General features: G+C 40.8%; 1 protein-coding gene and 16 non-coding genes across 17 annotated transcripts; all 17 read left to right on the top strand.

The window, feature by feature from the left end:
• Positions 1-2,496: 2,496 nt before the first annotated feature.
• On the top strand, positions 2,497-12,137 carry LOC141381861 (uncharacterized). The gene is made up of 3 exons (XM_073949029.1): positions 2,497-2,640; positions 9,302-9,955; positions 9,988-12,137. Exons 1-3 carry the CDS (start codon positions 2,556-2,558, stop codon positions 10,509-10,511), a joined length of 1,263 nt encoding a protein of 420 aa, XP_073805130.1. The 5' UTR covers positions 2,497-2,555; the 3' UTR covers positions 10,512-12,137.
• Positions 12,138-14,960: 2,823 nt separating this feature from the next.
• trnan-guu (transfer RNA asparagine (anticodon GUU)) lies at positions 14,961-15,034 on the top strand. The gene has a single exon. It is a non-coding gene; the product is annotated as a tRNA-Asn (tRNA).
• A 1,017-nt stretch (positions 15,035-16,051) lies between these two features.
• trnak-cuu (transfer RNA lysine (anticodon CUU)) lies at positions 16,052-16,124 on the top strand. The gene has a single exon. It is a non-coding gene; the product is annotated as a tRNA-Lys (tRNA).
• A 532-nt stretch (positions 16,125-16,656) lies between these two features.
• trnan-guu (transfer RNA asparagine (anticodon GUU)) lies at positions 16,657-16,730 on the top strand. Its single transcript has one exon. It is a non-coding gene; the product is annotated as a tRNA-Asn (tRNA).
• Positions 16,731-17,501: 771 nt separating this feature from the next.
• trnan-guu (transfer RNA asparagine (anticodon GUU)) lies at positions 17,502-17,575 on the top strand. Its single transcript has one exon. It is a non-coding gene; the product is annotated as a tRNA-Asn (tRNA).
• Positions 17,576-19,018: 1,443 nt separating this feature from the next.
• On the top strand, positions 19,019-19,091 carry trnak-cuu (transfer RNA lysine (anticodon CUU)). Its single transcript has one exon. It is a non-coding gene; the product is annotated as a tRNA-Lys (tRNA).
• A 534-nt stretch (positions 19,092-19,625) lies between these two features.
• trnan-guu (transfer RNA asparagine (anticodon GUU)) lies at positions 19,626-19,699 on the top strand. The gene has a single exon. It is a non-coding gene; the product is annotated as a tRNA-Asn (tRNA).
• A 771-nt stretch (positions 19,700-20,470) lies between these two features.
• trnan-guu (transfer RNA asparagine (anticodon GUU)) lies at positions 20,471-20,544 on the top strand. The gene has a single exon. It is a non-coding gene; the product is annotated as a tRNA-Asn (tRNA).
• Positions 20,545-21,987: 1,443 nt separating this feature from the next.
• Positions 21,988-22,060, top strand: trnak-cuu (transfer RNA lysine (anticodon CUU)). The gene has a single exon. It is a non-coding gene; the product is annotated as a tRNA-Lys (tRNA).
• A 534-nt stretch (positions 22,061-22,594) lies between these two features.
• Positions 22,595-22,668, top strand: trnan-guu (transfer RNA asparagine (anticodon GUU)). The gene has a single exon. It is a non-coding gene; the product is annotated as a tRNA-Asn (tRNA).
• A 350-nt stretch (positions 22,669-23,018) lies between these two features.
• On the top strand, positions 23,019-23,092 carry trnan-guu (transfer RNA asparagine (anticodon GUU)). Its single transcript has one exon. It is a non-coding gene; the product is annotated as a tRNA-Asn (tRNA).
• Positions 23,093-23,856: 764 nt separating this feature from the next.
• On the top strand, positions 23,857-23,930 carry trnan-guu (transfer RNA asparagine (anticodon GUU)). The gene has a single exon. It is a non-coding gene; the product is annotated as a tRNA-Asn (tRNA).
• Positions 23,931-24,282: 352 nt separating this feature from the next.
• Positions 24,283-24,356, top strand: trnan-guu (transfer RNA asparagine (anticodon GUU)). The gene has a single exon. It is a non-coding gene; the product is annotated as a tRNA-Asn (tRNA).
• A 168-nt stretch (positions 24,357-24,524) lies between these two features.
• trnak-cuu (transfer RNA lysine (anticodon CUU)) lies at positions 24,525-24,597 on the top strand. The gene has a single exon. It is a non-coding gene; the product is annotated as a tRNA-Lys (tRNA).
• Positions 24,598-25,798: 1,201 nt separating this feature from the next.
• On the top strand, positions 25,799-25,871 carry trnak-cuu (transfer RNA lysine (anticodon CUU)). Its single transcript has one exon. It is a non-coding gene; the product is annotated as a tRNA-Lys (tRNA).
• Positions 25,872-26,403: 532 nt separating this feature from the next.
• On the top strand, positions 26,404-26,477 carry trnan-guu (transfer RNA asparagine (anticodon GUU)). Its single transcript has one exon. It is a non-coding gene; the product is annotated as a tRNA-Asn (tRNA).
• Positions 26,478-26,827: 350 nt separating this feature from the next.
• trnan-guu (transfer RNA asparagine (anticodon GUU)) lies at positions 26,828-26,901 on the top strand. Its single transcript has one exon. It is a non-coding gene; the product is annotated as a tRNA-Asn (tRNA).
• Positions 26,902-27,190: the final 289 nt, after the last annotated feature.

Genomic DNA, 27,190 nt, shown 5'->3' with positions numbered 1-27,190 from the left:
CAGGAGTTAAAAGACAACAATAATCTTCCAACAAAATGTATAGTGCAGTGTTATTTAGAGAAACATTATAAAGAATCAATATTTTTATTTACAGATGGATCCAAAGACCCACAAACAGGTCATACAGGAGCAGCAGTACATATCCCAGTTAATTAATCTCATATTAAGAATAACTAATAATATATCAGTATATACAACAAAGTTAATTGCTATCTTAATTGGCCTGCAGTGGATTGAGGAGAATGACATAAATAGTGTAGTAATTGCATCAGATAGTTTTCCATCACTTGAAAGTATAAGATCTGGAAGGTCATCATTTAGGATGGATATTCTTAATAACATACTCTGTAATACATATTATATTAAAAAGATGGGCAAATCTGTATATTTAATTTGGGTTCCTGCCCACGTAGGTGTGGAAGGCAATGAAAAGGCGGCCAAACAAGCTCTCAGAATTAGTGAAGTAGATCTAGAAGTCCCATTGAGTAAAGCAGAAGCTAAAATCAAACTAAGAACAATCGGTATGGCAATTATACTGGGATAACAATGAAACAGGCAGACATCTATAAAATATACATAAACAAGTCGTTGCTGGAAGGAGGGAGAACAGAAATCATAGGGAAGCACGATTATAACTCAGATGAGAATAGGTCATACTGGACTCAACCATATTTTATATAAAATAGGGAAACACCCAACTGGACAATGTATACACTGTAATCAACAAGAAACAATATGACATGTTTTATTCCACTGCAGTAAATATAATAAAGAACGATACGATCTTATTCAATCAGTTAAAAAGAGCAAACTTCAGGATTTCACATTGGCAGGTTTATTAGGGAATAAATCTAGTGAGGTATATGACGATATAATTAAATTTGTTTAAGAAACCCATTCAGAGAAAAGAATATAAAGATAATATAATCTGAGGAATTAATTGTTAGCCCACTCCACCCCACATTTTTTATTTAATCATTTATTTTTATATTTTTCTCTTTCCTCCCCCTCTCCCCCTCCACTCTATTTTTACACTTCAGTTATTGTTCAACCATTCCAGTTGGAGGCGGTAATGCACCTACAAGTCTGGTAGCCAACCGCCAGTAAAACCCAAAGAAAAAGAAGAAGAAACCGATTAATTAAAGTTTTAGGTTTTTCATCTGATACTAAATTATGAACCTGCTGTTGACAGTATTATTTTAACCCTTTATACAACGAAGTACTATTTTACTCACAGTAATGAGGACTATTGAACAACGTGTGTGTAATAAGTGTCTTACTGAAGCTTTAATTTATTAAACAGTATAATGTCATTACATTCTAAGTTTACATCACTATATATAAGAAATAGAGTGCTAGTTTTAATCAGCTAATTTGTGGCTATAGTTTCTTGCTCAGACTTATCTGATTTCTTTTTGTTAATAACTCTCATATAAGAAGAAGAGAAGTTATTTTCTTTCTGTTCATTGTTTTATTCATTTTACATTTTTATTGCTTTGTTAATTTTTAACAGGATAAAGTTTCCAAACGCAGAGAAAAACTATAAGTCATGACTAGTTAAAAGAACTAAAATGTGTGGTAGTAATGAATACTTTTTACATGAAGGACACCTATTTTACCTCCTTTTCTGTAAAGTTTCAGCTCCAAACACTCATTAAATTATTTGTTATACCTGTTAGAATGTTGAGATTTTTGCTTTAAACACTTAGTCTTAGTGGATTAAAGAAGTTTTTTTAATTATCTTAAAATGTTTAGAGTAAAGGTTTTGATCAACTCCAAATACTGAATATATATGCGTCTGTGAGAAAGTGGAAACGAAGGAGAAATGTATCTATAAGTCATGACTGCAACAGTAAGTGGCAAAAAAGGTTTAAAAAGACTTTTATTTTTGGCGTGGCGTGTGACGTCATAAGCCTGCGCCGTTCAAGCGCTGTTATTCAACTGGAGAAAGGTTTGTTATAAAGCGTTTACACTATAAACCGATTGATTAAAGTTTCAGTTTTTTTTCATTCAGTGCTAAATTATGTACATGCTGTTGACGATATTAGTGTCAATATTAGTTTAGTACAATTGTTTGAATAAAGATAGGATAAACTTTTTGTCCTCAAGAGGAAATTTGTCTTGTGCAAAAAAGTGCTACACATTGCTGTAAGCAGACAATAAGCTAAATAAAACAAACAAAACCATTAAGAACATACATAAAGAATGAAGTTTTAAAAAAAGGTTACAGAGATGTGTGTAATAAGTTTAATAACTTTATTGAAGGTTTAATTTATTAAATAGTATATTGTCATTCCATTCTGAGTTTACAACTATATAAGAAATGGAGTAATGTTACTAGCTTTAATCAGGTCATTTGTTTGTGGCTATTGTTTCTTGCTCAAACTTACCTGATTTCTTATTGTTAATCACTCTCCTATAAAGAAACTGTTGAAGTAAGTGTTAAGAAGTTATTTTGTTTCTGTTTATTGTTTTGTTCATTTTAAACAGGATAAAGTGTCCAAACGCAGAGAAAAACGCCTGCTGAAGCGACTGATCTCCACACTGTTATAAAGATGGCGTTTATTAAAGAGGAGAGTGAAGATGTAAAGATTGAAGAAACATTCACAGTCAAACATGAAGATCCACAGGAACAAACAGGTTGGTTTTCATTCTCAAAGACCAACTCAGTCATTTGATCCTCATTCAGATATTTTAATAATAAGAATATTTAATTAAATCCATCTTGCAGCTCTGAGTGTTGCTGCCTAGTTCTCCTAAATGCACATAAGCACTCAAGTACTATGTTTCCATCCGAAAATGCAAATAAACTTTATGCACAAAACTGGATTATTGCATAAAAGATATGCAAATAAAGCTCAATGATTTCCATTCAAATGAAATCAAATCACTTTTATTGTCACATCATCAGCAGCACGTGTGCTATGATGAGTGGAAAGCTTAGGTGCTGGCTCCAGACAGTACAAAATACAGACAGTACAAATACAACAACAGTGCAAAATACAGACAGTGCAAATACAATGACAGAGTCAAAGCGAACAAAATCATCACTTCCTGATTAACTGGTGCCAAATATCAACAGTAAAAATGGAATTTGCTGCGATAAGAGAAGCTGCATCAATAGCCGCGTTTCCACTATCTCGTCTAAAGCGAGCGAGACAGGGCGAGCCAAGGCCAGTCACGTTTCCACTGTCACTTCCTGGGCCTAATCGAGCCAAAGTGGGGCTTTCTCGGGGCCAGCGACCGGCCTTTTTTGGCCCGCCGAATACCTTGGGCCAAAGAGGGCCAGCTGGGGCTTCGGGGCGGAGTGAAAGGAGAGACAGACACTAGTTTTCCAATCGCACACGAGTACATGCATATAGCCATTTAGGCTGGGGTTTTTTTTTTGCGTATGATCGCCCTTATGTTTCCCTTTTAAATGTAAGGCTGTTGCATAAAATAATAAAGTTTTCATTTATAAGTGACTTTGCTGCATCCTCCTTGATGTTTCAATAACGCATAATAATCTTTACACCATATTAAAGACACAGCAGACAGTAAAGGTTTTTGAGAGTTTTTGTCAAGTTTAAAAGGTGTTTGTGCACGTTTAGATGCCTGGATGTGAATGTGAGACCGAGAAAAAGACCGCTCTTTCACAGCACTGTTGATGCTGCGAGCGGCTTCTGTTTTTATTTATTTTGAAGATAATACATTACATAAATACAACAGAAAGACATTAAACTTTACAAATTTTGTGACCATTTTTGTAGACTGAAAAACAATAGTGTCATATCCTAATAAAATAGCCAAAGATATTTTAAAATAATTTGAATAATTACAAATATCAGATATAATAAAATCACATAAAATAAATAAACCAATATAAAACAAATAAAATCTATTTATAATAATTTAGGTAGCCTATAAACAGTACATAAATCAAACCATTTTAAAGCCATATTAAACTTTCATTTTACAAAGGCCTATCTGAAAAAAAGATTTTAGATATTTTCTTAAACAATAAACACCGGAGGAGGTTTGAAATATTATTTATAAAGTATATGGATACAATGATATTAATCAAATCATGTAAACAGAGCCTTTTATGGGTGAGTGAAAGCAGAAACTTGGCTACCTTTTTTTTCTGTCATGCATGCATTATCCGCCTGATTCCCGCTGAAGTGGGCGGGTTGTGTGACGTTTGATTCAGGGGGACGTTCTGGGGGCGGGGTTTGCATGACACTCTGCGAGGTACTAGCCCGACAGTGGAAACGTGACATGATTTCTGCCTCACTACTCAACCCCCCCTTGCGATTGGCCCGGCCCTGCTTGATAAAAGCCCTGGCTTGCACATGCCCGACAGTGGAAATGCGGCTAATCTTTTCTTCATCTAATAAATGACTTGCGCCTCAGAGGGTAATCCTGAAACGCAGTGAACGCGCGGTGGCGTTTAAAGGTGTCAGACACGAAGATGCTCTTAATTCTGGAGGTCATGAATAATATAATAACACTAATACTTAAACTGTAAGGCGTTTAAGAATGACCAAAACAAGAGTTCAGATGTTTTATCATGTACTGAGCCGTCTGGTTTGTCCATTCATACACATTTGTATCATCACATGATCTCTTATAACAAAATCACATGACCTTTTTAAATGCACATACTGGAGTTTGTATCGTGTTTTCCATCGTGATTTTTCATCTTTTCTTATCGAATAAAACGTTTATCCAACTCAGTTATGCGCATACGTTGTTTTGTTTTGTTTTTGCATCATGGTGTTTCCATAAACCGTTTTTTTATGTGCATAAAAATAGGTGGATGGAAACATAACTATTGAAAGACAGGAATGAGTTTCTCTCTTGTTACTTGTTCTCGTGTCTTTTGTCATTATTTTATTTATTATTAGTCTCCCATTTTCTCTACCTTCTTAAGGCTATTGCTTTTCTTGTTCTCCTACTGTTTGTAAAGTGTCCTTGAGCACCAGCGCTATATAAAATAAATAAAAACTTAAACTGAGCTGAAGATATTTGACCTACAGTATTCTCATAGAAGATATCTGCTATTATGGTGATAGTGTTGGCTTAGTACTTTCCATTTGCATATGTCACATTGATCCAAATTAACTTTTTTCATCGACCTCTTTATTGGTTTTAACTTGTTTCTAGTAGATGTTACTAGTTCTCAAAGATAGTATTAGAGTTAGAATTAAATCATTATTATAATAACTAATTATCAGGGCTATTGTGTTTAAACAGGGTTTCTGCGGGGTCTTAAAATGTCTTAAATTCCAAAATCTAAATTTTCGGCCTTAAAAAGTCTCAAATTTACTGAAATATTGTGTTGTAGGTCTTTAATCTTTTTAAACAAGTCTTCATTTTCCTTTGTTCATGTTTTGCTACCCAATCTGGCCAAAACCCATACAATCACCAACAATCCATCTCAATAAAACTTTCCACTTTTCATTCAAAAAGGTCATTTTAACTCTATTTATCATAATGGTTTAATAATTTTCCTTACAAAAACATTTGTTTAAACGTGTTCCATGTATTTACTGCTCAAGACATCGAGGACAGATTGTTGTGTAGATTTAGTTTGTTATAGTTTTTAAAACATTTGTTCATTTTTAATTATTTAAAAAAAAAAGTTTATTTAGGAAAAAAGTGTGTGGATACAAGTAAAGCTTGCTTGTTATTACACAATTTAAAATCTTTTGCTAAGAAATATCTATAATATATATTTTTTTATTTATTTATTATTGTATTATTAAATGTATTAAATTATCAAAATTTTTAAATAGGGCAAATTAAAATCTTTTTCATCTGGGCTATTTGAAAAATCCCTTAGCCTTTAGCCCTTTATGAGTCTAAAATTGTCATAATGGTCTTAAAAATGTCTTTAAAAGTCTTACATTTAACTTAGTGAAACCTGCAGAAACTCTGGTTTAAAGTATAAAAAAAACGTGGATGCCAACAATGAAATGGACACTAAAGTAATAAATTATTTTAAAACATTGTACATAATTCTAAACTATATGATGTTGCTGCAGGGCGACGTGAGACTAAATGAACAAACTATTGTGGAACAATAACGTTTAACATTGGCTGACTACAACTGGCCAACAAACTAGCCAAAAAATGACTTTTGCTGCTTTAGAAATGGATTACAGCATGCTGATATAATGCCGAGGTTTGAGTGTAAAGTTCATCAGTATTGACCATATTCTTCACGTACCAGCAGGCGCCGCCATTTGAATCTTTTTGCTCTTGACTTTTATTAAAGAAATAATTTTAGATACTAAAAACAGTGTTGTGCTGCTGAGGCATGGGACGATAACCGTTTTCAAGGTATATCGCAGTTTGAAAAAAGTCAAGGTTTTAAAACCGCCAATATTTTCTGCTGTACCGTTCATCGCTATATGTAAGTTGTTTTTTTTACATTTTGTTTTAAGTTTTTCAGGACAACAGTATCTCCAGCAGAAAAGATCACCAAAGATGCCATTTTAAATTGTAAAGAAATTTGTGTTTATGAAACAATTGAAGACAGCAGAAGTCAAGTATTCAATTGAGTGATTTAAGCCTGACATGTTTACTGCTCCAAAATACTTCAAAAGTTTCTCAAAAGAAAATGTTTTGTGTTCAAAGAGAAAAAAGTGTTTTTTTTTTTTACCGAGACATTTAAAAGAATATATTTTAGAGGAGTAATCACAGTACCATGAAACTGTGATATATTTTATTCAAGGTTATCATACTGTCGGAATCTTATACTGGCCCATGCCTAATGCTGCTTGATGTTGCAAAGTAATATTTTCTAATTTTATTGTTTTTCTTTGTATGTATAGTCATGAACACACTTGTTTCGAGAGCAAGAGAGCCTGTCTCTGAAAGAGAGTTTTCTGTCGGTCTCCTCCCCTTTTTAAAAGATAAAGCAGTATTTCTCACCTAGCCTTACATATTCAGCCACATATTTTTATGTGCTTTTTGGATAGGCTATGACCATAAAAAATTGGTTTGTTTAAAAGGGTTTGTTAAAAGAGATTATATGATGATGAAAATGTGTGTGAATGCACAAACCAGCAGGCTGAGAACATTATAAACATCTGAAATGTTGTTTTGGTCATTCTAAAACACCTGAACCGTTTCAGTATTCATGTTATTGTATTATTAATGACCTCCAGAGCGTCTGTTCACTGCGTCTTATGGCTTCAAACGCCAACACGTGTTCATTTTGTGCCAGCATTGTCCTCTGAGGTGAAAGTCATTTATTAAATAAATAAAAGATTCATGTAGTTTCTTCTACTGCAGGAAATTCTGTTTTTACTGTTAATATTTGGGGCCTGTTAATCAGGAAGTGACGATTTTGTTCTCTTTGATTCATTGGATGGAAACGCTGCTTTATTCGCACATCTTTTATGTGACATCCCAGTTTTGCGCATAAATTTAATTTGCATTTTTGGATGGAATCATAGCTATTGCCTACATTTCAGTAACACAAACAACAAAGTCACGTAGCAGAATGGCTTGTACTTTCTTAATGAATAATTTACTTAAATTCAATGACCTTCGACGAATATGTACTGTAACTAGATTAATAGGATTATTACTCGTTCTAAAAAGATTTTTTAGTCCTGCTAACATTCTAAATGTCATATCAACCTCTACCACTTGATAGTGCTGTGCAATTAATCGAAAATCTGGTTTCAATTTCGATTTTGGCTTCTAATGATTATGAAAATTCCTTAATCGAGATAAACGATTATTCCATCATATACCGCTCCCTTTCCAGTTGTACACACTTGTTGCTCTGCAAAGCTCAGTTCCACTTGAAAATGACTAAAAGCATGTGCTGTAATGTAGCTTTTGCAGCACGGGACGCGCATCATTCCTATTTTCTTAATGTGAGCGCTTTAATGATCAAGTACATGCAAATTTGTGTAGTGTTTAGTGATTAGTCATATTAACCCTTGTTAGTATAATATACAAACAAGTTGAGAATCAAAAGACACTTGAAAGAGAAACCATATCAGAGCCGCACTATTCTTAAAGTGACAGTGCGCAATATTCCTGCTGCCGACTGTTTTTAGCATTAATCAAACAACAAAAGGAGAAAATCCCTCACTGCTCTTGACTAAAAGACTTTTGTAGCTCAAATGTTTTTCTGAAATTGAAAACTCTGAGTATTTAATCTCTCTGTAAATCAACTCAGAGTTCAAGTTTAAACTCTTGAGTTGGTTGAACCTCCTTACTGAAACTGGCCCCAGGTCATCATGACATGATTGACAATTGTCGCTGTTTGTCATTATACTCTGTTTATCCTGAGAGCTGATGCGGAGTATTCTTAGGGCTTTTCACACTTCAAATTGTTAACCCTGGGTCATTCTAACCCTGGATAAATTCTGGGTTATCAGTAGTCACCTTCCACACTGCTCATGCTATACCTGGGGTTAAACAATAATCCTGGATGTTCATTAACAGACATTTCACATTCGTAAACCCTGGGTTATCATTATTATTTTGTATATTTATATTTGTATATTGGACAAACCGCAAGTAACCTTTTTAGATGGCATTTCTGCATCTTGTCAGGTATATACAATGTCACCAAGTAGGTCTTCAGCTAAGCCTCAGGACATGCACAAAGACAAGAAAACAAAAACAAAAGTACAAATAAATGGAAACAAGTAGCAAAGCGTGTCATCTTGCCGTCTCCTCATTACTCCAGTTTAAAGCAAACGTGGTATTAAGCATTTGCATAAGTTTTATACAATAATTCAAACTTGCAAATTTAAGTGTGAATTATGCATACTTGCTATGAACATACAGAATTTATCTCAATCGATGAAACAACACGAGTAATCTAGAGCGAGTGCATTTGGTTATTTGCATTTTAAAGCCACAGGCACAAAAAGAGCTTGGTTTTCCTCTGACCCCCAAAATTAAATATTCTACAAGGTATACGATCTGATTTTGAACTGAAACCTCAGACACATTCTGGGAACACCAAAGAATTATTTTACATCTTTTAAAAAATGGGTAATTGTAGGAAACTTTTAAAGGGATAGTTGATGCAGAAATGACAATAGCCTCACCATTTACTCTTCCTCGTGTGGTTTTAAACCTTTATGAGTTTCTTAATCCTGTTGAACACAAAAGAAGATATAAAAAAAAGAAAAAAAACTACTGGCTTACTGTGTTCCACAATAAAGGAAATGTCTAAAACTACATGACGGAGAGTAAATGGTAAGGTCATTTTCATTTGTGGGTGAAACATCCATTTCTTGCTTGTCGCTTTGAGCCTTCATACTAAAGCTAATTTTTTTTTTAGATCTGATGGTGCTGAAAGAAGAGACTCATGGACAGAATGAAATAGATGAGAAACAGCAGTTTGAGAAACCCCAAGAAATAATGACTGATGAAAAACCCACACTGACTAAAAAGACTTCATCACACGGAAGACCTCGGAAATCCAAATCTGGGTGTAATTTCAGCTGTAAACAGTGTAGTAAGAGTTTCAGTCAGAAGTCAAAGCTTGATGTTCACATGAGAGTTCACACTAGGGAGCAACCTTTCACCTGCGAACAGTGTGGAAAGAGTTTTGGTCAAAAACAAAGCTTTAAAGCTCACATGAGAATTCACACTAGAGAGAAGCCATACACATGCCAACAGTGTGAAAAAAGCTTTTATCATGCTGGACACTTTGCAGCACACATGAGAATTCACACTGGGGAGAAGCCTTTCAGCTGTAAACAGTGTGGAAAGAGTTTCAGTCAAAAGCCAAACCTTGATGTTCACATGAGAGTTCACACAGGGGAGAAACCTTACACCTGCGAACAGTGTGGAAAGAGTTTTAGTCAAAAACAAAGCTTTAAAACCCACATGAGAATTCACACTGGAGAGAGGCCGTACACATGCCAACAGTGTGGAAAAAGCTTCCGCCATGCAAGAAACTTGGATGTGCACATGAGAATTCACACTGGAGAGAAACCTTACACATGCACAGAGTGTGGTAAAAGAAGCCTTTCAGCTGTAAACAGTGTAGAAAGAGTTTCAGTAAAAAGCTGAACCTGATTGCTCACATGAGAGTTTACACTAGGGAGAAACCTTACACCTGCGAACAGTGTGGAAAGAGTTTAGGTAAAAAACAAGACCTTTACATCCACATGAGGATTCACACTGGAGAGAAACCTTACACATGCACAGAGTGTGGTAAAAGTTTCCCACATAAAAACACACTCAATCACCACATGAGAACACACACCGGAGAGAAGCCGTTTACATGTGATCAGTGTGGAAAGAGCTTCACAACCAAATTTAGCCTCAAGAACCACATGAATGGTCACACTGGAACCATAGTGTTCACATGTGATCAGTGTGGAAAGAGTCTCACACGGAAAGACACCATTAAGCAACACATGAAGACTCACTCAAGAGAGGATCGATTTAGATGCAGTGAGTGTGGAAAGGGCTTTAAAAGTAAAAGAAGCCTCAACACTCACATGAAGCTTCACAATGGAGAGCAGAGTCCTCAACATTGAGGCCTTGTCCACACAAACACGGGTATATTCAAAACGGCAGCTTGTTCATGTAGTTTGTCTGTTCATTCAAGTGAAGATTATTTATAAACTACTTTCGAGAGGATCACATGCTTATGATTGTCAACGGCTGGTCCAGCATTAGCTAAAACATGATTCACCAATCAGATGATTCCTGACTCACTATAGATAACCAGAACACAAAGCTGCGGTCACACTGGACTTTGAGATTGTGAAATTCTGCCATACGGCGCTGTGGAAAGGGGCGGGATCAAACAAGATTTTTAGAAATTAAAAAAGTGAGCAATTGCTCCATGGTTTAAATTTCTGTCCAGAGAGGTCATGTTTTGATCCTCGATTGGTCTCACGCAGTCAAGTGATGCGATTTCGCAGGTCAGAGTTCACCAAGCATGAACTTTGCACCTCAGCAACCGGTGAAACTTGACGCATGACCCTGTTTCTAGTCTGACGCATTCGTGTGCGTATGAATGGAAGTCTAAGGGAGGAAAAGCCCAGTGTGACCGTAGCTTAACTCAGTTATCCTTGTCTTGAAGAATCCCTCTCCCACCCTTACTTCCCCCCCTTTCTAGATTGGGCAACACAGCAGCCAATGATTAGCCAGTGGTTAGCACAGTTGCCTCACAGTAAGAATATCGCAGGTTAAAGTCGCTGCTAACCAGTTGACTTTTTGTGCAGAGTTTGCTCATTCTCCCTGTGCCCGCGTGGATTTCCCCTGGTTTTCTCCCACAGTCCAAAAACACACAACCTAAGTAAACTGAACATTAAATTGGCACCATAGTCGAGCTCTTAGTAAGCCTTATATCTCCCTTTAGCCGATCTACCTGAGCTCACACTCCCCTCTCGTCCTGCTAACGGGAGGGAGCCCAGGGCTTGAGGATCTTATGAGCTTAGGTCTCTCCCGGGACAGCATGCCAAACAAGTGTGAACTCTTGAATGCATATCAAGTTAATGATAATGAAACCCTTTGAACACCTGAAAATTTAAACTCAACTGAAGAGGGGTGAAGATTTTGCCAGCTGTTTTGTAGTGTAGATCAGGGGTCAAGAAGGCAAAATAACTCTATATGTTGATATATTGTATTGGCTTGTTTCATATGCAACAAGTATCTGCTTCTGGTAAGGTGTGAACCAAATAACCTACAGGAACTCAAGAGATGTGACCCAACCAAAGCAGTTGGGTAATCTCCAGGGGGGTTTCATCCTTTGTTATAAATTAGTGTCTCACAGACAGTACTTTGGTTTAAGTTACTTGAAGACGGACAAGTTAACATCACTGCTGATGAACTGCACAATTAATTGTCTTCAGAAAGTCTTCTCCCTTTAAGAACTTTGGTCAGCTTACTTATTTGATGTATTAGAGTCATCTATACATTGGCGAGCCACCCAAGAACGGTTAAGCCAAGTAAGGCAAAATCTGAAAATTTGCTTCAACTTATTATGAACCGATCACCATATTTGTGCAGAGTTCCATACAATTCTTTCATGTTGTCACAACACAAATTAAGTTAACTTAACACTTTTAAAAAATGTATGTCGACTGAACATTAAGTTGTCCCAATGAAATCTCAATAATTGTGTTATTTCAGCACATTTTAAATAAGTAGTTTGAACAAGTAAAAAAAAAAAAAATTTCTGTATAATGGAGATGAGATTTTTTCGGCACATTTTTAAACATAATAGTTTTAATAACTAATCTCTAATAACTGATTTATTTTATGTTTGCCATGATGACATTAAATTAGACAAGTTATTGTATAAGGATGGTTTGTTCTGTAGACTATTGGGGAAAAAATAGCTTAAAGGGGCTAATGGTTTTGTCTTTAAAATGGTTTAAGTATAAAGTTTAGAATAAAAAACAGCTTTTATTCGAGCTGAAATAAAACAAATAATACTTTCTCCAGAAGAAAAGAGAAAGAGGAGACTTTTTTTTAGCCTAATATGAGTTTATGAATCTTAAAGTCACACTTTAAAAGAAACTCCATACCACCAACTTTTTTAAAATAAGATTTGGGATTATACACTACATCTAATTTTTATGTTTTTATTAATTTATTTATTTTTATTAAATGTTCAAAAAATATGCAAACCAAGTAGGCATTACATGCATAAACAAGGAAGAAGTAATACAATTACAATAATAGGCAGACACAAATATAGGAAAAAAATTGCGTATAGTAATGACACTTGTATTTTCCGTAAAAAAGTAAATAAATACAAATTAAATTAATAATAAAACAAAAACAAATATATTAGAAAAGTTTATGCAATATATGTATACATACACACACACACACACACACACACACACACACACACACACAGTACTGTGCGCTGGTCAGTTGGCATTTCTGTGTGGAGTTTGCATGTTCTCCCAGTGTTCACGTGGGTTTCCTCTGGGTGCTCTGGTTTTCCCCACAATCGAAAAAAACATGCGGTACAGGTGAATTGGGTAAGCTAAATTGTCTACTATATGCAAGAAAAAGAGAAAGGGGGTGTTTTAATAGGTTTAGATCTGGAGAAGGCTTTTGACAGGGTAAAGCATGATTTTTTATTTGCAGTTCTTAAGGAGTTTGGTTTTGGGGAAAATTTTAGAAAATGGATTCAAATTTTTTTATACAGGTATTTTAACTTGTATTAAATGTATTTTTTTTAACAGAATGTCTTCAACCAACTAGATCAATAAGGCAAGGATGTCCATTGACTGCTTTATTATACACACTGGAAGCTGAGCCACTGGGATTGGCAATAAAATCAGATAGAAGCATTAAAGGGATACAAATAGAAAACAATGACAACAGAGAAGCTGTGTATCAATACGCTGATGATACTACATCGTTGGGGATTTTAGAGCGATATTGTAAAGCATCAGGAGCTACGGTTAATGTTGGAAAAAGTTTATGCATGAGGGTGGGAAGAGTAAAAGAAATAACACAACATATACCCTTTAAAGAAGAAAAGGAACATACAAAAATGTTCGGAATTTGGGTGGGGATGGATTCTAATAAAGCAGATATTTTAAATTGGGAGAGAGTTTTGAATGGAATTGAGAAAAGACTGAGATTTTGGAAAGCTAAAATTTGACGATAAAAGAGAAAGTATTCATCTTAAATGCTTTAATGTTGTCAAAGGTCTGGTATGTGTTAAGTGTAACTGCGTTGCCTGAAGTATACTATGAAAAAATAAATGATGTAGTTTTAAAGTTTTTGTGGGGAAATGGAAGAGCCAAGATTGCTTATTATACTTTGATTGGGGAGGTAAAAGAAGGAGGTCTGGGACTTTTGGATAGTTTTTTAAAAATGAAAACATTAACAATTAAGATTATTCAAAGGTTTTGCGAAGGGAAAATGGGTGTGATTTGGAAAAGTGTGTTGGATTATTATTTGAAGAAATGTGGACATTTTAATATGGGATGTAATGTTTTATTGATGAAGATGAAGAAACAGATGATAGCAGGTCTGCCAAAATTTTATGTTGAGGTCTTAGAATCATGAGGGGGATTTTTAGAAAATGTGTTGATTATACCGAAAGCAAGGGCGCAGATTCTAGAACAACCACTTTTACTGAATTAAACAATTTTAAGTGAAGGAAATGTTTTATATTTTAAGGAATGGTGGGACGGAGGATTAAGACAAGTTAAAGATGTATTATATGAAGTAATAAAAGGATTTGTACCATTAAAAGTAATTGTGGAGGATGGGTATAAAAGAGTTGTTAAAGCAAAATTACAAAGACAATGTCATGAGTTGAAAAAAGCAATACCAAAAGACTGCATTGTAATAATTGAAAAAAAAAAATAGTTGGGCGATGAAGATGAATTACCAGAGACCTATTTTAGGAGGAAAAATAGAGAGATCAATGAGCTTATGTACAGTTAAGAGTTTTTACGCTATTTTTAGATAAAAGGCTTTTGTAAGACCTATAGCACTCAACTAATTAACAAAATTTTAATTATTTATTGAGACATATTCGCATATTAATATAAATGAGTAAATAAATAAAATGAATAGTATAAATGAATAAAATGGGTATTAAACAAGATATAATGACCCAAAGGTTGGTGATTCGAGCCCACCCACTGACAAATTATGCACTTTGCTGCCTTGCAACTGCTAACATGTGCACTGGGCATATATCCTGGGCCACATTCTGTCCAGCATTACAAGATGAAATCAGGATTTAGTAGAACATTGTCACGGGTAAGGAAGGTATTACTGTTAACAGTGTCTAGTTCCAGTGGGGACTCCTCATCCGCCTGGCTAGTTCAGTCGGTAGAGCATGAGACTCTTAATGTCAGGGTCGTGGGTTCGAGCCCCACGTTGGGCGTTTCTGTTATTTTCTCTCTCTATCTCAGCAAACTTACATTAGCGTTCGTATAGCAGACCTTTTGAGACAAAGTTCCGCGTTTCTACCACTGTAGGTGACCTTTCACTAAGTCTCTGTGGCGCAATCGGTTAGCGCGTTCGGCTGTTAACTGAAAGGTTGGTGGTTCAAGCCCACCCAGGGACGGATCAAGCATTTTGCTGCCTTGTAACTGCTAACACGTGCACTGGACATATATCCTGGGCCACATTCTGTCCAGCGTTACAAGATGAAATCAGGATTTAGCAGAACATTGTCACGGGTAGGGAAGGTATTACTGTAAACGGTTTCTAGCTCCTAAAAGAGCTTTTCATCAGCCCCGCTAGCTCAGTCGATAAAGCATGAGACTCTTAATCTCAGCGTAGTGGGTTAGAGCCCCACATTGGGCGTTTCTGTTACCTCTCTTTCTCTCAGCAAACTATCATTAGGGTTCATATAGCAGACCTTTTGAGACAAAGTTCCGCGTTTCTACCACTGTAGGTGACCTTTCACTAAGTCTCTGTGGCGCAATTGGTTAGCGCGTTAGGATGTTAACTGAAAGGTTGGTGGTTCAAACCCACCCAGGGACAGATCAAGCATTTTGCTGCCTTGTAACTGCTAACACGTGCACTGGACATAGATCCTGGGCCACATTCTGCCCAGCATTACAAGACGAAATCAGGATTTAGCAGAACATTGTCACGGGTAGGGAAGGTATTACTGTAAACAGTGTTTAGCTCTTAAAAGTTTATCTCATCAGCCCGGCTACCTCAGTCGGTAGAGCATGAGACTCTTAATGTCAGGGTCGTGGGTTCGAGCCCCACGTTGGGCGTTCCTGTTATTTTTCTCTCTCTCTCCCAGCAAACTTACATTAGGGTTCATGTAGCAGACCTTTTGAGACAAAGTTCAGCGTTTCTACCACTGTAGGTGACCTTTTGCTAAGTCTCTGTGGCGCAATCGGTTAGCGCGTTAGGCTGTTAACTGAAAGGTTGGTAGTTCAAGCCCACCCAGGGACGAGTTAGGCATTTTGCTGCCTTGCAACTGCTAACATGTGCACTGGACATAGATCCTGGGCCACATTCTGTGCAGCGTTACAAGATGAAATCAGGATTTAGCAGAAGATTGTCACGGGTAGGGAAGGTATTGCTGTAAACGGTTTCTGGTTCCTAAAAGAGCTTTTCATCAGCCCGGCTAGCTCAGTTGGTAGAGCATGAGACTCTTAATCTCAGGGTCGTGGGTTCGAGCCCCACGTTGGGCGTTTTTGTTACTTTTCTCTCTCTCTCCCAGCAAACTTACATTAGGGTTCAGGTAGCAGACTTTGAGACAAAGTTCCGCGTTTCTACCACTGTAGGTGACCTTTCAGTAAGTCTCTTTGGCGCAATCGGTTAGCGCGTTCGGCTGTTAACTGAAAGGTTGGTGGTTCAAGCCCTCCCAGGTACGAATTAGGCATTTTGCTGCCTTGCAACTGCTAACACGTGCACTGGACATAGATCCTGGGCCACATTCTGTCCAGCGTTACAAGATGAAATCAGGATTTAGCAGAAGATTGTCACGGGTAGGGAAGGTTTTACTGTAAACGGTTTCTGGTTCCTAAAAGAGCTTCTCATCAGCCCGGCTAGCTCAGTCGGTAGAGCATGAGACTCTTAATGTCAGGGTGGTGGGTTCGAGCCCCACGTTGGGCATTCCTGTTACTTTTCTCTCTCTCTCCCGGCAAAATTACATTAGGTTTTATGTAGCAGACTTTGAGACAAAGTTCCGCGTTTCTACCACTGTAGGTGACCTTTCACTAAGTCTCTGTGGCGCAATCGGTTAGTGCGTTCGGCTGTTAACTGAAAGGTTGGTGGTTCAAGCCCACCCAGGGACGAGTTAGGCATTTTGCTGCCTTGCAACTGCTAACATGTGCACTGGACATAGATCCTGGGCCACATTCTGTCCAGCATTACAAGATGAAATCAGGATTTAGCAGAAGATTTTCACGGGTAGGGAAGGTATTACTGTAAACGATTTCTGGTTCCTAAAAGAGCTTTTCATCATCCCCGCTAGCTCAGTCGATAGAGCATGAGACTCTTAATCTCAGCGTCGTGGGTTAGAGCCCCGCATTGGGCGTTTCTGTTACCTCTCTTTCTCTCAGCAAACTATCATTAGGGTTCATATAGCAGACCTTTTGAGACAAAGTTCTGGGTTTCTACCACTGTAGGTGACCTTTCACTAAGTCTCTGTGGCGCAATCAGTTAGCGCGTTCGGCTGTTAACTGAAAGGTTGGTGGTTCAAGCCCACCCAGCTACGAATTAGGCATTTTGCTGCCTTGCAACTGCTAACATGTGCACTGGACATAGATCCTGGGCCACATTCTGTCCAGCGTTACAAGATGAAATCAGGATTTAGCAGAAGATTGTCACGGGTAGGAAGGTTTTACTGTAAACGGTTTCTGGTTCCTAAAAGAGCTTCTCATCAGCCCGGCTAGCTCAGTCGGTAGAGCATGAGACTCTTAATGTCAGGGTGGTGGGTTCGAGCCCCACGTTCGGCGTTCCTGTTACTTTTCTCTCTCTCTCCCGGCAAACTTACATTAGGCTTCATGTAGCAGACTTTGAGACAAAGTTCCGCATTTCTACCACTGTAGGTGTCATTTCACTAAGTCTCTGTGGCGCAATCGGTTAGCGCGATCGGCTGTTAACCGAAAGGTTGGTGGTTCAAGCCCACCCAGGGACGAAATAGGCATTTTTCTGCCTTGCAACTGCTAACACGTGCACTGGACATAGATCCTGGGCCAGCCACATTCTGTCCAGCGTTACAAGATGAAATCAGGATTTAGCAGAACATTGTCATGGGTAGGGAAGGTATTACTGTAAACGGTTTCTAGCTCCTAAAAGAGCTTCTCGTCAGCCCCGCTAGCTCAGTCGATAGAGCATAAGACTCTTAATCTCAGTGTCGTGGGTTAGAGCCCCACATTGGGCGTTTCTGTTACCTCTCTTTCTCTCAGCAAACTATCATTAGGGTTCATATAGCAGACCTTTTGAGACAAAGTTCCGCGTTTCTACCACTGTAGGTGACCTTTCAGTAAGTCTCTTTGGCGCAATCGGTTAGCGCGTTCGGCTGTTAACTGAAAGGTTGGTGGTTCAAGCCCTCCCAGGTACGAATTAGGCATTTTGCTGCCTTGCAACTGCTAACACGTGCACTGGACAAAGATCCTGGGCCACATTCTGTCCAGCGTTACAAGATGAAATCAGGATTTAGCAGAACATTGTCACGGGTAGGGAAGGTATTACTGTAAACGGTTTCTAGCTCCTAAAAGAGCTTTTCATCAGCCCCGCTAGCTCAGTCGATAAAGCATGAGACTCTTAATCTCAGCGTAGTGGGTTAGAGCCCCACATTGGGCGTTTCTGTTACCTCTCTTTCTCTCAGCAAACTATCATTAGGGTTCATATAGCAGACCTTTTGAGACAAAGTTCCGCGTTTCTACCACTGTAGGTGACCTTTCACTAAGTCTCTGTGGCGCAATTGGTTAGCGCGTTAGGATGTTAACTGAAAGGTTGGTGGTTCAAACCCACCCAGGGACAGATCAAGCATTTTGCTGCCTTGTAACTGCTAACACGTGCACTGGACATAGATCCTGGGCCACATTCTGCCCAGCATTACAAGACGAAATCAGGATTTAGCAGAACATTGTCACGGGTAGGGAAGGTATTACTGTAAACAGTGTTTAGCTCTTAAAAGTTTATCTCATCAGCCCGGCTACCTCAGTCGGTAGAGCATGAGACTCTTAATGTCAGGGTCGTGGGTTCGAGCCCCACGTTGGGCGTTCCTGTTATTTTTCTCTCTCTCTCCCAGCAAACTTACATTAGGGTTCATGTAGCAGACCTTTTGAGACAAAGTTCAGCGTTTCTACCACTGTAGGTGACCTTTTGCTAAGTCTCTGTGGCGCAATCGGTTAGCGCGTTAGGCTGTTAACTGAAAGGTTGGTAGTTCAAGCCCACCCAGGGACGAGTTAAGCATTTTGCTGCCTTGCAACTGCTAACATGTGCACTGGACATAGATCCTGGGCCACATTCTGTGCAGCGTTACAAGATGAAATCAGGATTTAGCAGAAGATTGTCACGGGTAGGGAAGGTATTGCTGTAAACGGTTTCTGGTTCCTAAAAGAGCTTTTCATCAGCCCGGCTAGCTCAGTTGGTAGAGCATGAGACTCTTAATCTCAGGGTCGTGGGTTCGAGCCCCACGTTGGGCGTTTTTGTTACTTTTCTCTCTCTCTCCCAGCAAACTTACATTAGGGTTCAGGTAGCAGACTTTGAGACAAAGTTCCGCGTTTCTACCACTGTAGGTGACCTTTCAGTAAGTCTCTTTGGCGCAATCGGTTAGCGCGTTCGGCTGTTAACTGAAAGGTTGGTGGTTCAAGCCCTCCCAGGTACGAATTAGGCATTTTGCTGGAATCAGGAACTGCTAACACGTGCACTGGACATAGATCCTGGGCCACATTCTGTCCAGCGTTACAAGATGAAATCAGGATTTAGCAGAAGATTGTCACGGGTAGGGAAGGTTTTACTGTAAACGGTTTCTGGTTCCTAAAAGAGCTTCTCATCAGCCCGGCTAGCTCAGTCGGTAGAGCATGAGACTCTTAATGTCAGGGTGGTGGGTTCGAGCCCCACGTTGGGCATTCCTGTTACTTTTCTCTCTCTCTCCCGGCAAAATTACATTAGGTTTTATGTAGCAGACTTTGAGACAAAGTTCCGCGTTTCTACCACTGTAGGTGACCTTTCACTAAGTCTCTGTGGCGCAATCGGTTAGCGCGTTCGGCTGTTAACTGAAAGGTTGGTGGTTCAAGCCCACCCAGGGACGAGTTAGGCATTTTGCTGCCTTGCAACTGCTAACATGTGCACTGGACATAGATCCTGGGCCACATTCTGTCCAGCGTTACAAGATGAAATCAGGATTTAGCAGAATATTGTCACGGGTAGGGAAGGTATTACTGTAAACGATTTCTGGTTCCTAAAAGAGCTTTTCATCATCCCCGCTAGCTCAGTCGATAGAGCATGAGACTCTTAATCTCAGCGTCGTGGGTTAGAGCCCCGCATTGGGCGTTTCTGTTACCTCTCTTTCTCTCAGCAAACTATCATTAGGGTTCATATAGCAGACCTTTTGAGACAAAGTTCTGGGTTTCTACCACTGTAGGTGACCTTTCACTAAGTCTCTGTGGCGCAATCAGTTAGCGCGTTCGGCTGTTAACTGAAAGGTTGGTGGTTCAAGCCCACCCAGCTACGAATTAGGCATTTTGCTGCCTTGCAACTGCTAACATGTGCACTGGACATAGATCCTGGGCCACATTCTGTCCAGCGTTACAAGATGAAATCAGGATTTAGCAGAAGATTGTCACGGGTAGGAAGGTTTTACTGTAAACGGTTTCTGGTTCCTAAAAGAGCTTCTCATCAGCCCGGCTAGCTCAGTCGGTAGAGCATGAGACTCTTAATGTCAGGGTGGTGGGTTCGAGCCCCACGTTCGGCGTTCCTGTTACTTTTCTCTCTCTCTCCCGGCAAACTTACATTAGGCTTCATGTAGCAGACTTTGAGACAAAGTTCCGCATTTCTACCACTGTAGGTGTCATTTCACTAAGTCTCTGTGGCGCAATCGGTTAGCGCGATCGGCTGTTAACCGAAAGGTTGGTGGTTCAAGCCCACCCAGGGACGAAATAGGCATTTTTCTGCCTTGCAACTGCTAACACGTGCACTGGACATAGATCCTGGGCCAGCCACATTCTGTCCAGCGTTACAAGATGAAATCAGGATTTAGCAGAACATTGTCATGGGTAGGGAAGGTATTACTGTAAACGGTTTCTAGCTCCTAAAAGAGCTTCTCGTCAGCCCCGCTAGCTCAGTCGATAGAGCATAAGACTCTTAATCTCAGTGTCGTGGGTTAGAGCCCCACATTGGGCGTTTCTGTTACCTCTCTTTCTCTCAGCAAACTATCATTAGGGTTCATATAGCAGACCTTTTGAGACAAAGTTCCGCGTTTCTACCACTGTAGGTGACCTTTCAGTAAGTCTCTTTGGCGCAATCGGTTAGCGCGTTCGGCTGTTAACTGAAAGGTTGGTGGTTCAAGCCCTCCCAGGTACGAATTAGGCATTTTGCTGCCTTGCAACTGCTAACACGTGCACTGGACAAAGATCCTGGGCCACATTCTGTCCAGCGTTACAAGATGAAATCAGGATTTAGCAGAACATTGTCACGGGTAGGGAAGGTATTACTGTAAACGGTTTCTAGCTCCTAAAAGAGCTTTTCATCAGCCCCGCTAGCTCAGTCGATAAAGCATGAGACTCTTAATCTCAGCGTAGTGGGTTAGAGCCCCACATTGGGCGTTTCTGTTACCTCTCTTTCTCTCAGCAAACTATCATTAGGGTTCATATAGCAGACCTTTTGAGACAAAGTTCCGCGTTTCTACCACTGTAGGTGACCTTTCACTAAGTCTCTGTGGCGCAATTGGTTAGCGCGTTAGGATGTTAACTGAAAGGTTGGTGGTTCAAACCCACCCAGGGACAGATCAAGCATTTTGCTGCCTTGTAACTGCTAACACGTGCACTGGACATAGATCCTGGGCCACATTCTGCCCAGCATTACAAGACGAAATCAGGATTTAGCAGAACATTGTCACGGGTAGGGAAGGTATTACTGTAAACAGTGTTTAGCTCTTAAAAGTTTATCTCATCAGCCCGGCTACCTCAGTCGGTAGAGCATGAGACTCTTAATGTCAGGGTCGTGGGTTCGAGCCCCACGTTGGGCGTTCCTGTTATTTTTCTCTCTCTCTCCCAGCAAACTTACATTAGGGTTCATGTAGCAGACCTTTTGAGACAAAGTTCAGCGTTTCTACCACTGTAGGTGACCTTTTGCTAAGTCTCTGTGGCGCAATCGGTTAGCGCGTTAGGCTGTTAACTGAAAGGTTGGTAGTTCAAGCCCACCCAGGGACGAGTTAAGCATTTTGCTGCCTTGCAACTGCTAACATGTGCACTGGACATAGATCCTGGGCCACATTCTGTGCAGCGTTACAAGATGAAATCAGGATTTAGCAGAAGATTGTCACGGGTAGGGAAGGTATTGCTGTAAACGGTTTCTGGTTCCTAAAAGAGCTTTTCATCAGCCCGGCTAGCTCAGTTGGTAGAGCATGAGACTCTTAATCTCAGGGTCGTGGGTTCGAGCCCCACGTTGGGCGTTTTTGTTACTTTTCTCTCTCTCTCCCAGCAAACTTACATTAGGGTTCAGGTAGCAGACTTTGAGACAAAGTTCCGCGTTTCTACCACTGTAGGTGACCTTTCAGTAAGTCTCTTTGGCGCAATCGGTTAGCGCGTTCGGCTGTTAACTGAAAGGTTGGTGGTTCAAGCCCTCCCAGGTACGAATTAGGCATTTTGCTGGAATCAGGAACTGCTAACACGTGCACTGGACATAGATCCTGGGCCACATTCTGTCCAGCGTTACAAGATGAAATCAGGATTTAGCAGAAGATTGTCACGGGTAGGGAAGGTTTTACTGTAAACGGTTTCTGGTTCCTAAAAGAGCTTCTCATCAGCCCGGCTAGCTCAGTCGGTAGAGCATGAGACTCTTAATGTCAGGGTGGTGGGTTCGAGCCCCACGTTGGGCATTCCTGTTACTTTTCTCTCTCTCTCCCGGCAAAATTACATTAGGTTTTATGTAGCAGACTTTGAGACAAAGTTCCGCGTTTCTACCACTGTAGGTGACCTTTCACTAAGTCTCTGTGGCGCAATCGGTTAGCGCGTTCGGCTGTTAACTGAAAGGTTGGTGGTTCAAGCCCACCCAGGGACGAGTTAGGCATTTTGCTGCCTTGCAACTGCTAACATGTGCACTGGACATAGATCCTGGGCCACATTCTGTCCAGCGTTACAAGATGAAATCAGGATTTAGCAGAATATTGTCACGGGTAGGGAAGGTATTACTGCAAACGGTTTCTGGTTCCTAAAAGAGCTTTTCATCAGCCTGGCTAGCTCAGTCGGTAGAGCATGAGACTCTTAATGTCAGGGTGGTGGGTTCGAGCCCCACGTTGGGCATTCCTGTTACTTTTCTCTCTCTCTCCCGGCAAAATTACATTAGGTTTTATATAGCAGACTTTGAGACAAAGTTCCGCGTTTCTACCACTGTAGGTGACCTTTCACTAAGTCTCTGTGGCGCAATCGGTTAGCGCGTTCGGCTGTTAACTGAAAGGTTGGTGGTTCAAGCCCACCCAGGGACGGATCAAGCATTTTGCTGCCTTGTAACTGCTAACACGTGCACTGGACATAGATCCTGGGCCACATTCTGTCCAGCATTACAAGATGAAATCAGGATTTAGCAGAAGATTTTCACGGGTAGGGAAGGTATTACTGTAAACGATTTCTGGTTCCTAAAAGAGCTTTTCATCATCCCCGCTAGCTCAGTCGATAGAGCATGAGACTCTTAATCTCAGCGTCGTGGGTTAGAGCCCCGCATTGGGCGTTTCTGTTACCTCTCTTTCTCTCAGCAAACTATCATTAGGGTTCATATAGCAGACCTTTTGAGACAAAGTTCTGGGTTTCTACCACTGTAGGTGACCTTTCACTAAGTCTCTGTGGCGCAATCAGTTAGCGCGTTCGGCTGTTAACTGAAAGGTTGGTGGTTCAAGCCCACCCAGCTACGAATTAGGCATTTTGCTGCCTTGCAACTGCTAACATGTGCACTGGACATAGATCCTGGGCCACATTCTGTCCAGCGTTACAAGATGAAATCAGGATTTAGCAGAAGATTGTCACGGGTAGGAAGGTTTTACTGTAAACGGTTTCTGGTTCCTAAAAGAGCTTCTCATCAGCCCGGCTAGCTCAGTCGGTAGAGCATGAGACTCTTAATGTCAGGGTGGTGGGTTCGAGTTCGGCGTTCCTGTTACTTTTCTCTCTCTCTCCCGGCAAACTTACATTAGGCTTCATGTAGCAGACTTTGAGACAAAGTTCCGCATTTCTACCACTGTAGGTGTCATTTCACTAAGTCTCTGTGGCGCAATCGGTTAGCGCGATCGGCTGTTAACCGAAAGGTTGGTGGTTCAAGCCCACCCAGGGACGAAATAGGCATTTTTCTGCCTTGCAACTGCTAACACGTGCACTGGACATAGATCCTGGGCCAGCCACATTCTGTCCAGCGTTACAAGATGAAATCAGGATTTAGCAGAACATTGTCATGGGTAGGGAAGGTATTACTGTAAACGGTTTCTAGCTCCTAAAAGAGCTTCTCGTCAGCCCCGCTAGCTCAGTCGATAGAGCATAAGACTCTTAATCTCAGTGTCGTGGGTTAGAGCCCCACATTGGGCGTTTCTGTTACCTCTCTTTCTCTCAGCAAACTATCATTAGGGTTCATATAGCAGACCTTTTGAGACAAAGTTCCGCGTTTCTACCACTGTAGGTGACCTTTCACTAAGTCTCTGTGGCGCAATCGGTTAGCGCGTTCGGCTGTTGACTGAAAGGTTGGTGGTTCAAGCCCACCCAGGGACGAATTAGGCATTTTGCTGCCTTGCAACTGCTAACACGTGCACTGGACATAGATCCTGGGCCACATTCTGTCCAGCGTTACAAGATGAAATCAGGATTTAGCAGAAGATTGTCACGGGTAGGAAGGTATTACTGTAAACGGTTTCTGGTTCCTAAAAGAGCTTCTCATCAGCCCGGCTAGCTCAGTCGGTAGAGCATGAGACTCTTAATCTCAGGGTCGTGGGTTCGAGCCCCACGTTGGGCGGTGCTTTTACTTTTCTCTCTCTTTCTCAGCAAACTTACATTAGGGTTCATATAGCAGACCTTTTGAGACAAAGTTCTGACTTTCTACCACTGTAGGTGACCTTTCACTAAGTCTCTGTGGCGCAATCGGTTAGCGCGTTCGGCTGTTAACTGAAAGGTTGGTGGTTGAAGCCCACCCAGGGACGAATTAGGCATTTTGCTGCCTTGCAACTGCTAAACCGTGTACTGGGCATATATCCTGGGCCACATTCTGTCCAGCGTTACAAGATGAAATCAGGATTTAGCAGAACATTGTCACGGGTAGGGAAGGTATTACTGTAAACGGTTTCTAGCTCCTAAAAGAGCTTTTCATCAGCCCCGCTAGCTCAGTCGATAAAGCATGAGACTCTTAATCTCAGCGTAGTGGGTTAGAGCCCCACATTGGGCGTTTCTGTTACCTCTCTTTCTCTCAGCAAACTATCATTAGGGTTCATATAGCAGACCTTTTGAGACAAAGTTCCGCGTTTCTACCACTGTAGGTGACCTTTCACTAAGTCTCTGTGGCGCAATTGGTTAGCGCGTTAGGATGTTAACTGAAAGGTTGGTGGTTCAAACCCACCCAGGGACAGATCAAGCATTTTGCTGCCTTGTAACTGCTAACACGTGCACTGGACATAGATCCTGGGCCACATTCTGCCCAGCATTACAAGACGAAATCAGGATTTAGCAGAACATTGTCACGGGTAGGGAAGGTATTACTGTAAACAGTGTTTAGCTCTTAAAAGTTTATCTCATCAGCCCGGCTACCTCAGTCGGTAGAGCATGAGACTCTTAATGTCAGGGTCGTGGGTTCGAGCCCCACGTTGGGCGTTCCTGTTATTTTTCTCTCTCTCTCCCAGCAAACTTACATTAGGGTTCATGTAGCAGACCTTTTGAGACAAAGTTCAGCGTTTCTACCACTGTAGGTGACCTTTTGCTAAGTCTCTGTGGCGCAATCGGTTAGCGCGTTAGGCTGTTAACTGAAAGGTTGGTAGTTCAAGCCCACCCAGGGACGAGTTAGGCATTTTGCTGCCTTGCAACTGCTAACATGTGCACTGGACATAGATCCTGGGCCACATTCTGTGCAGCGTTACAAGATGAAATCAGGATTTAGCAGAAGATTGTCACGGGTAGGGAAGGTATTGCTGTAAACGGTTTCTGGTTCCTAAAAGAGCTTTTCATCAGCCCGGCTAGCTCAGTTGGTAGAGCATGAGACTCTTAATCTCAGGGTCGTGGGTTCGAGCCCCACGTTGGGCGTTTTTGTTACTTTTCTCTCTCTCTCCCAGCAAACTTACATTAGGGTTCAGGTAGCAGACTTTGAGACAAAGTTCCGCGTTTCTACCACTGTAGGTGACCTTTCAGTAAGTCTCTTTGGCGCAATCGGTTAGCGCGTTCGGCTGTTAACTGAAAGGTTGGTGGTTCAAGCCCTCCCAGGTACGAATTAGGCATTTTGCTGCCTTGCAACTGCTAACACGTGCACTGGACATAGATCCTGGGCCACATTCTGTCCAGCGTTACAAGATGAAATCAGGATTTAGCAGAAGATTGTCACGGGTAGGGAAGGTTTTACTGTAAACGGTTTCTGGTTCCTAAATGAGCTTCTCATCAGCCCGGCTAGCTCAGTCGGTAGAGCATGAGACACTTAATGTCAGGGTGGTGGGTTCGAGCCCCACGTTGGGCATTCCTGTTACTTTTCTCTCTCTCTCCCGGCAAAATTACATTAGGTTTTATGTAGCAGACTTTGAGACAAAGTTCCGCGTTTCTACCACTGTAGGTGACCTTTCACTAAGTCTCTGTGGCGCAATCGGTTAGCGCGTTCGGCTGTTAACTGAAAGGTTGGTGGTTCAAGCCCACCCAGGGACGAGTTAGGCATTTTGCTGCCTTGCAACTGCTAACATGTGCACTGGACATAGATCCTGGGCCACATTCTGTCCAGCGTTACAAGATGAAATCAGGATTTAGCAGAATATTGTCACGGGTAGGGAAGGTATTACTGCAAACGGTTTCTGGTTCCTAAAAGAGCTTTTCATCAGCCTGGCTAGCTCAGTCGGTAGAGCATGAGACTCTTAATGTCAGGGTGGTGGGTTCGAGCCCCACGTTGGGCATTCCTGTTACTTTTCTCTCTCTCTCCCGGCAAAATTACATTAGGTTTTATATAGCAGACTTTGAGACAAAGTTCCGCGTTTCTACCACTGTAGGTGACCTTTCACTAAGTCTCTGTGGCGCAATCGGTTAGCGCGTTCGGCTGTTAACTGAAAGGTTGGTGGTTCAAGCCCACCCAGGGACGGATCAAGCATTTTGCTGCCTTGTAACTGCTAACACGTGCACTGGACATAGATCCTGGGCCACATTCTGTCCAGCATTACAAGATGAAATCAGGATTTAGCAGAAGATTTTCACGGGTAGGGAAGGTATTACTGTAAACGATTTCTGGTTCCTAAAAGAGCTTTTCATCATCCCCGCTAGCTCAGTCGATAGAGCATGAGACTCTTAATCTCAGCGTCGTGGGTTAGAGCCCCGCATTGGGCGTTTCTGTTACCTCTCTTTCTCTCAGCAAACTATCATTAGGGTTCATA

This window comes from Danio rerio, chromosome 4 (assembly GCF_049306965.1).
Source record: "Danio rerio strain Tuebingen ecotype United States chromosome 4, GRCz12tu, whole genome shotgun sequence".
Taxonomy (NCBI): Eukaryota; Metazoa; Chordata; class Actinopteri; order Cypriniformes; family Danionidae; genus Danio; species Danio rerio.
This window is presented reverse-complemented; position numbering and strand designations above follow the sequence as displayed.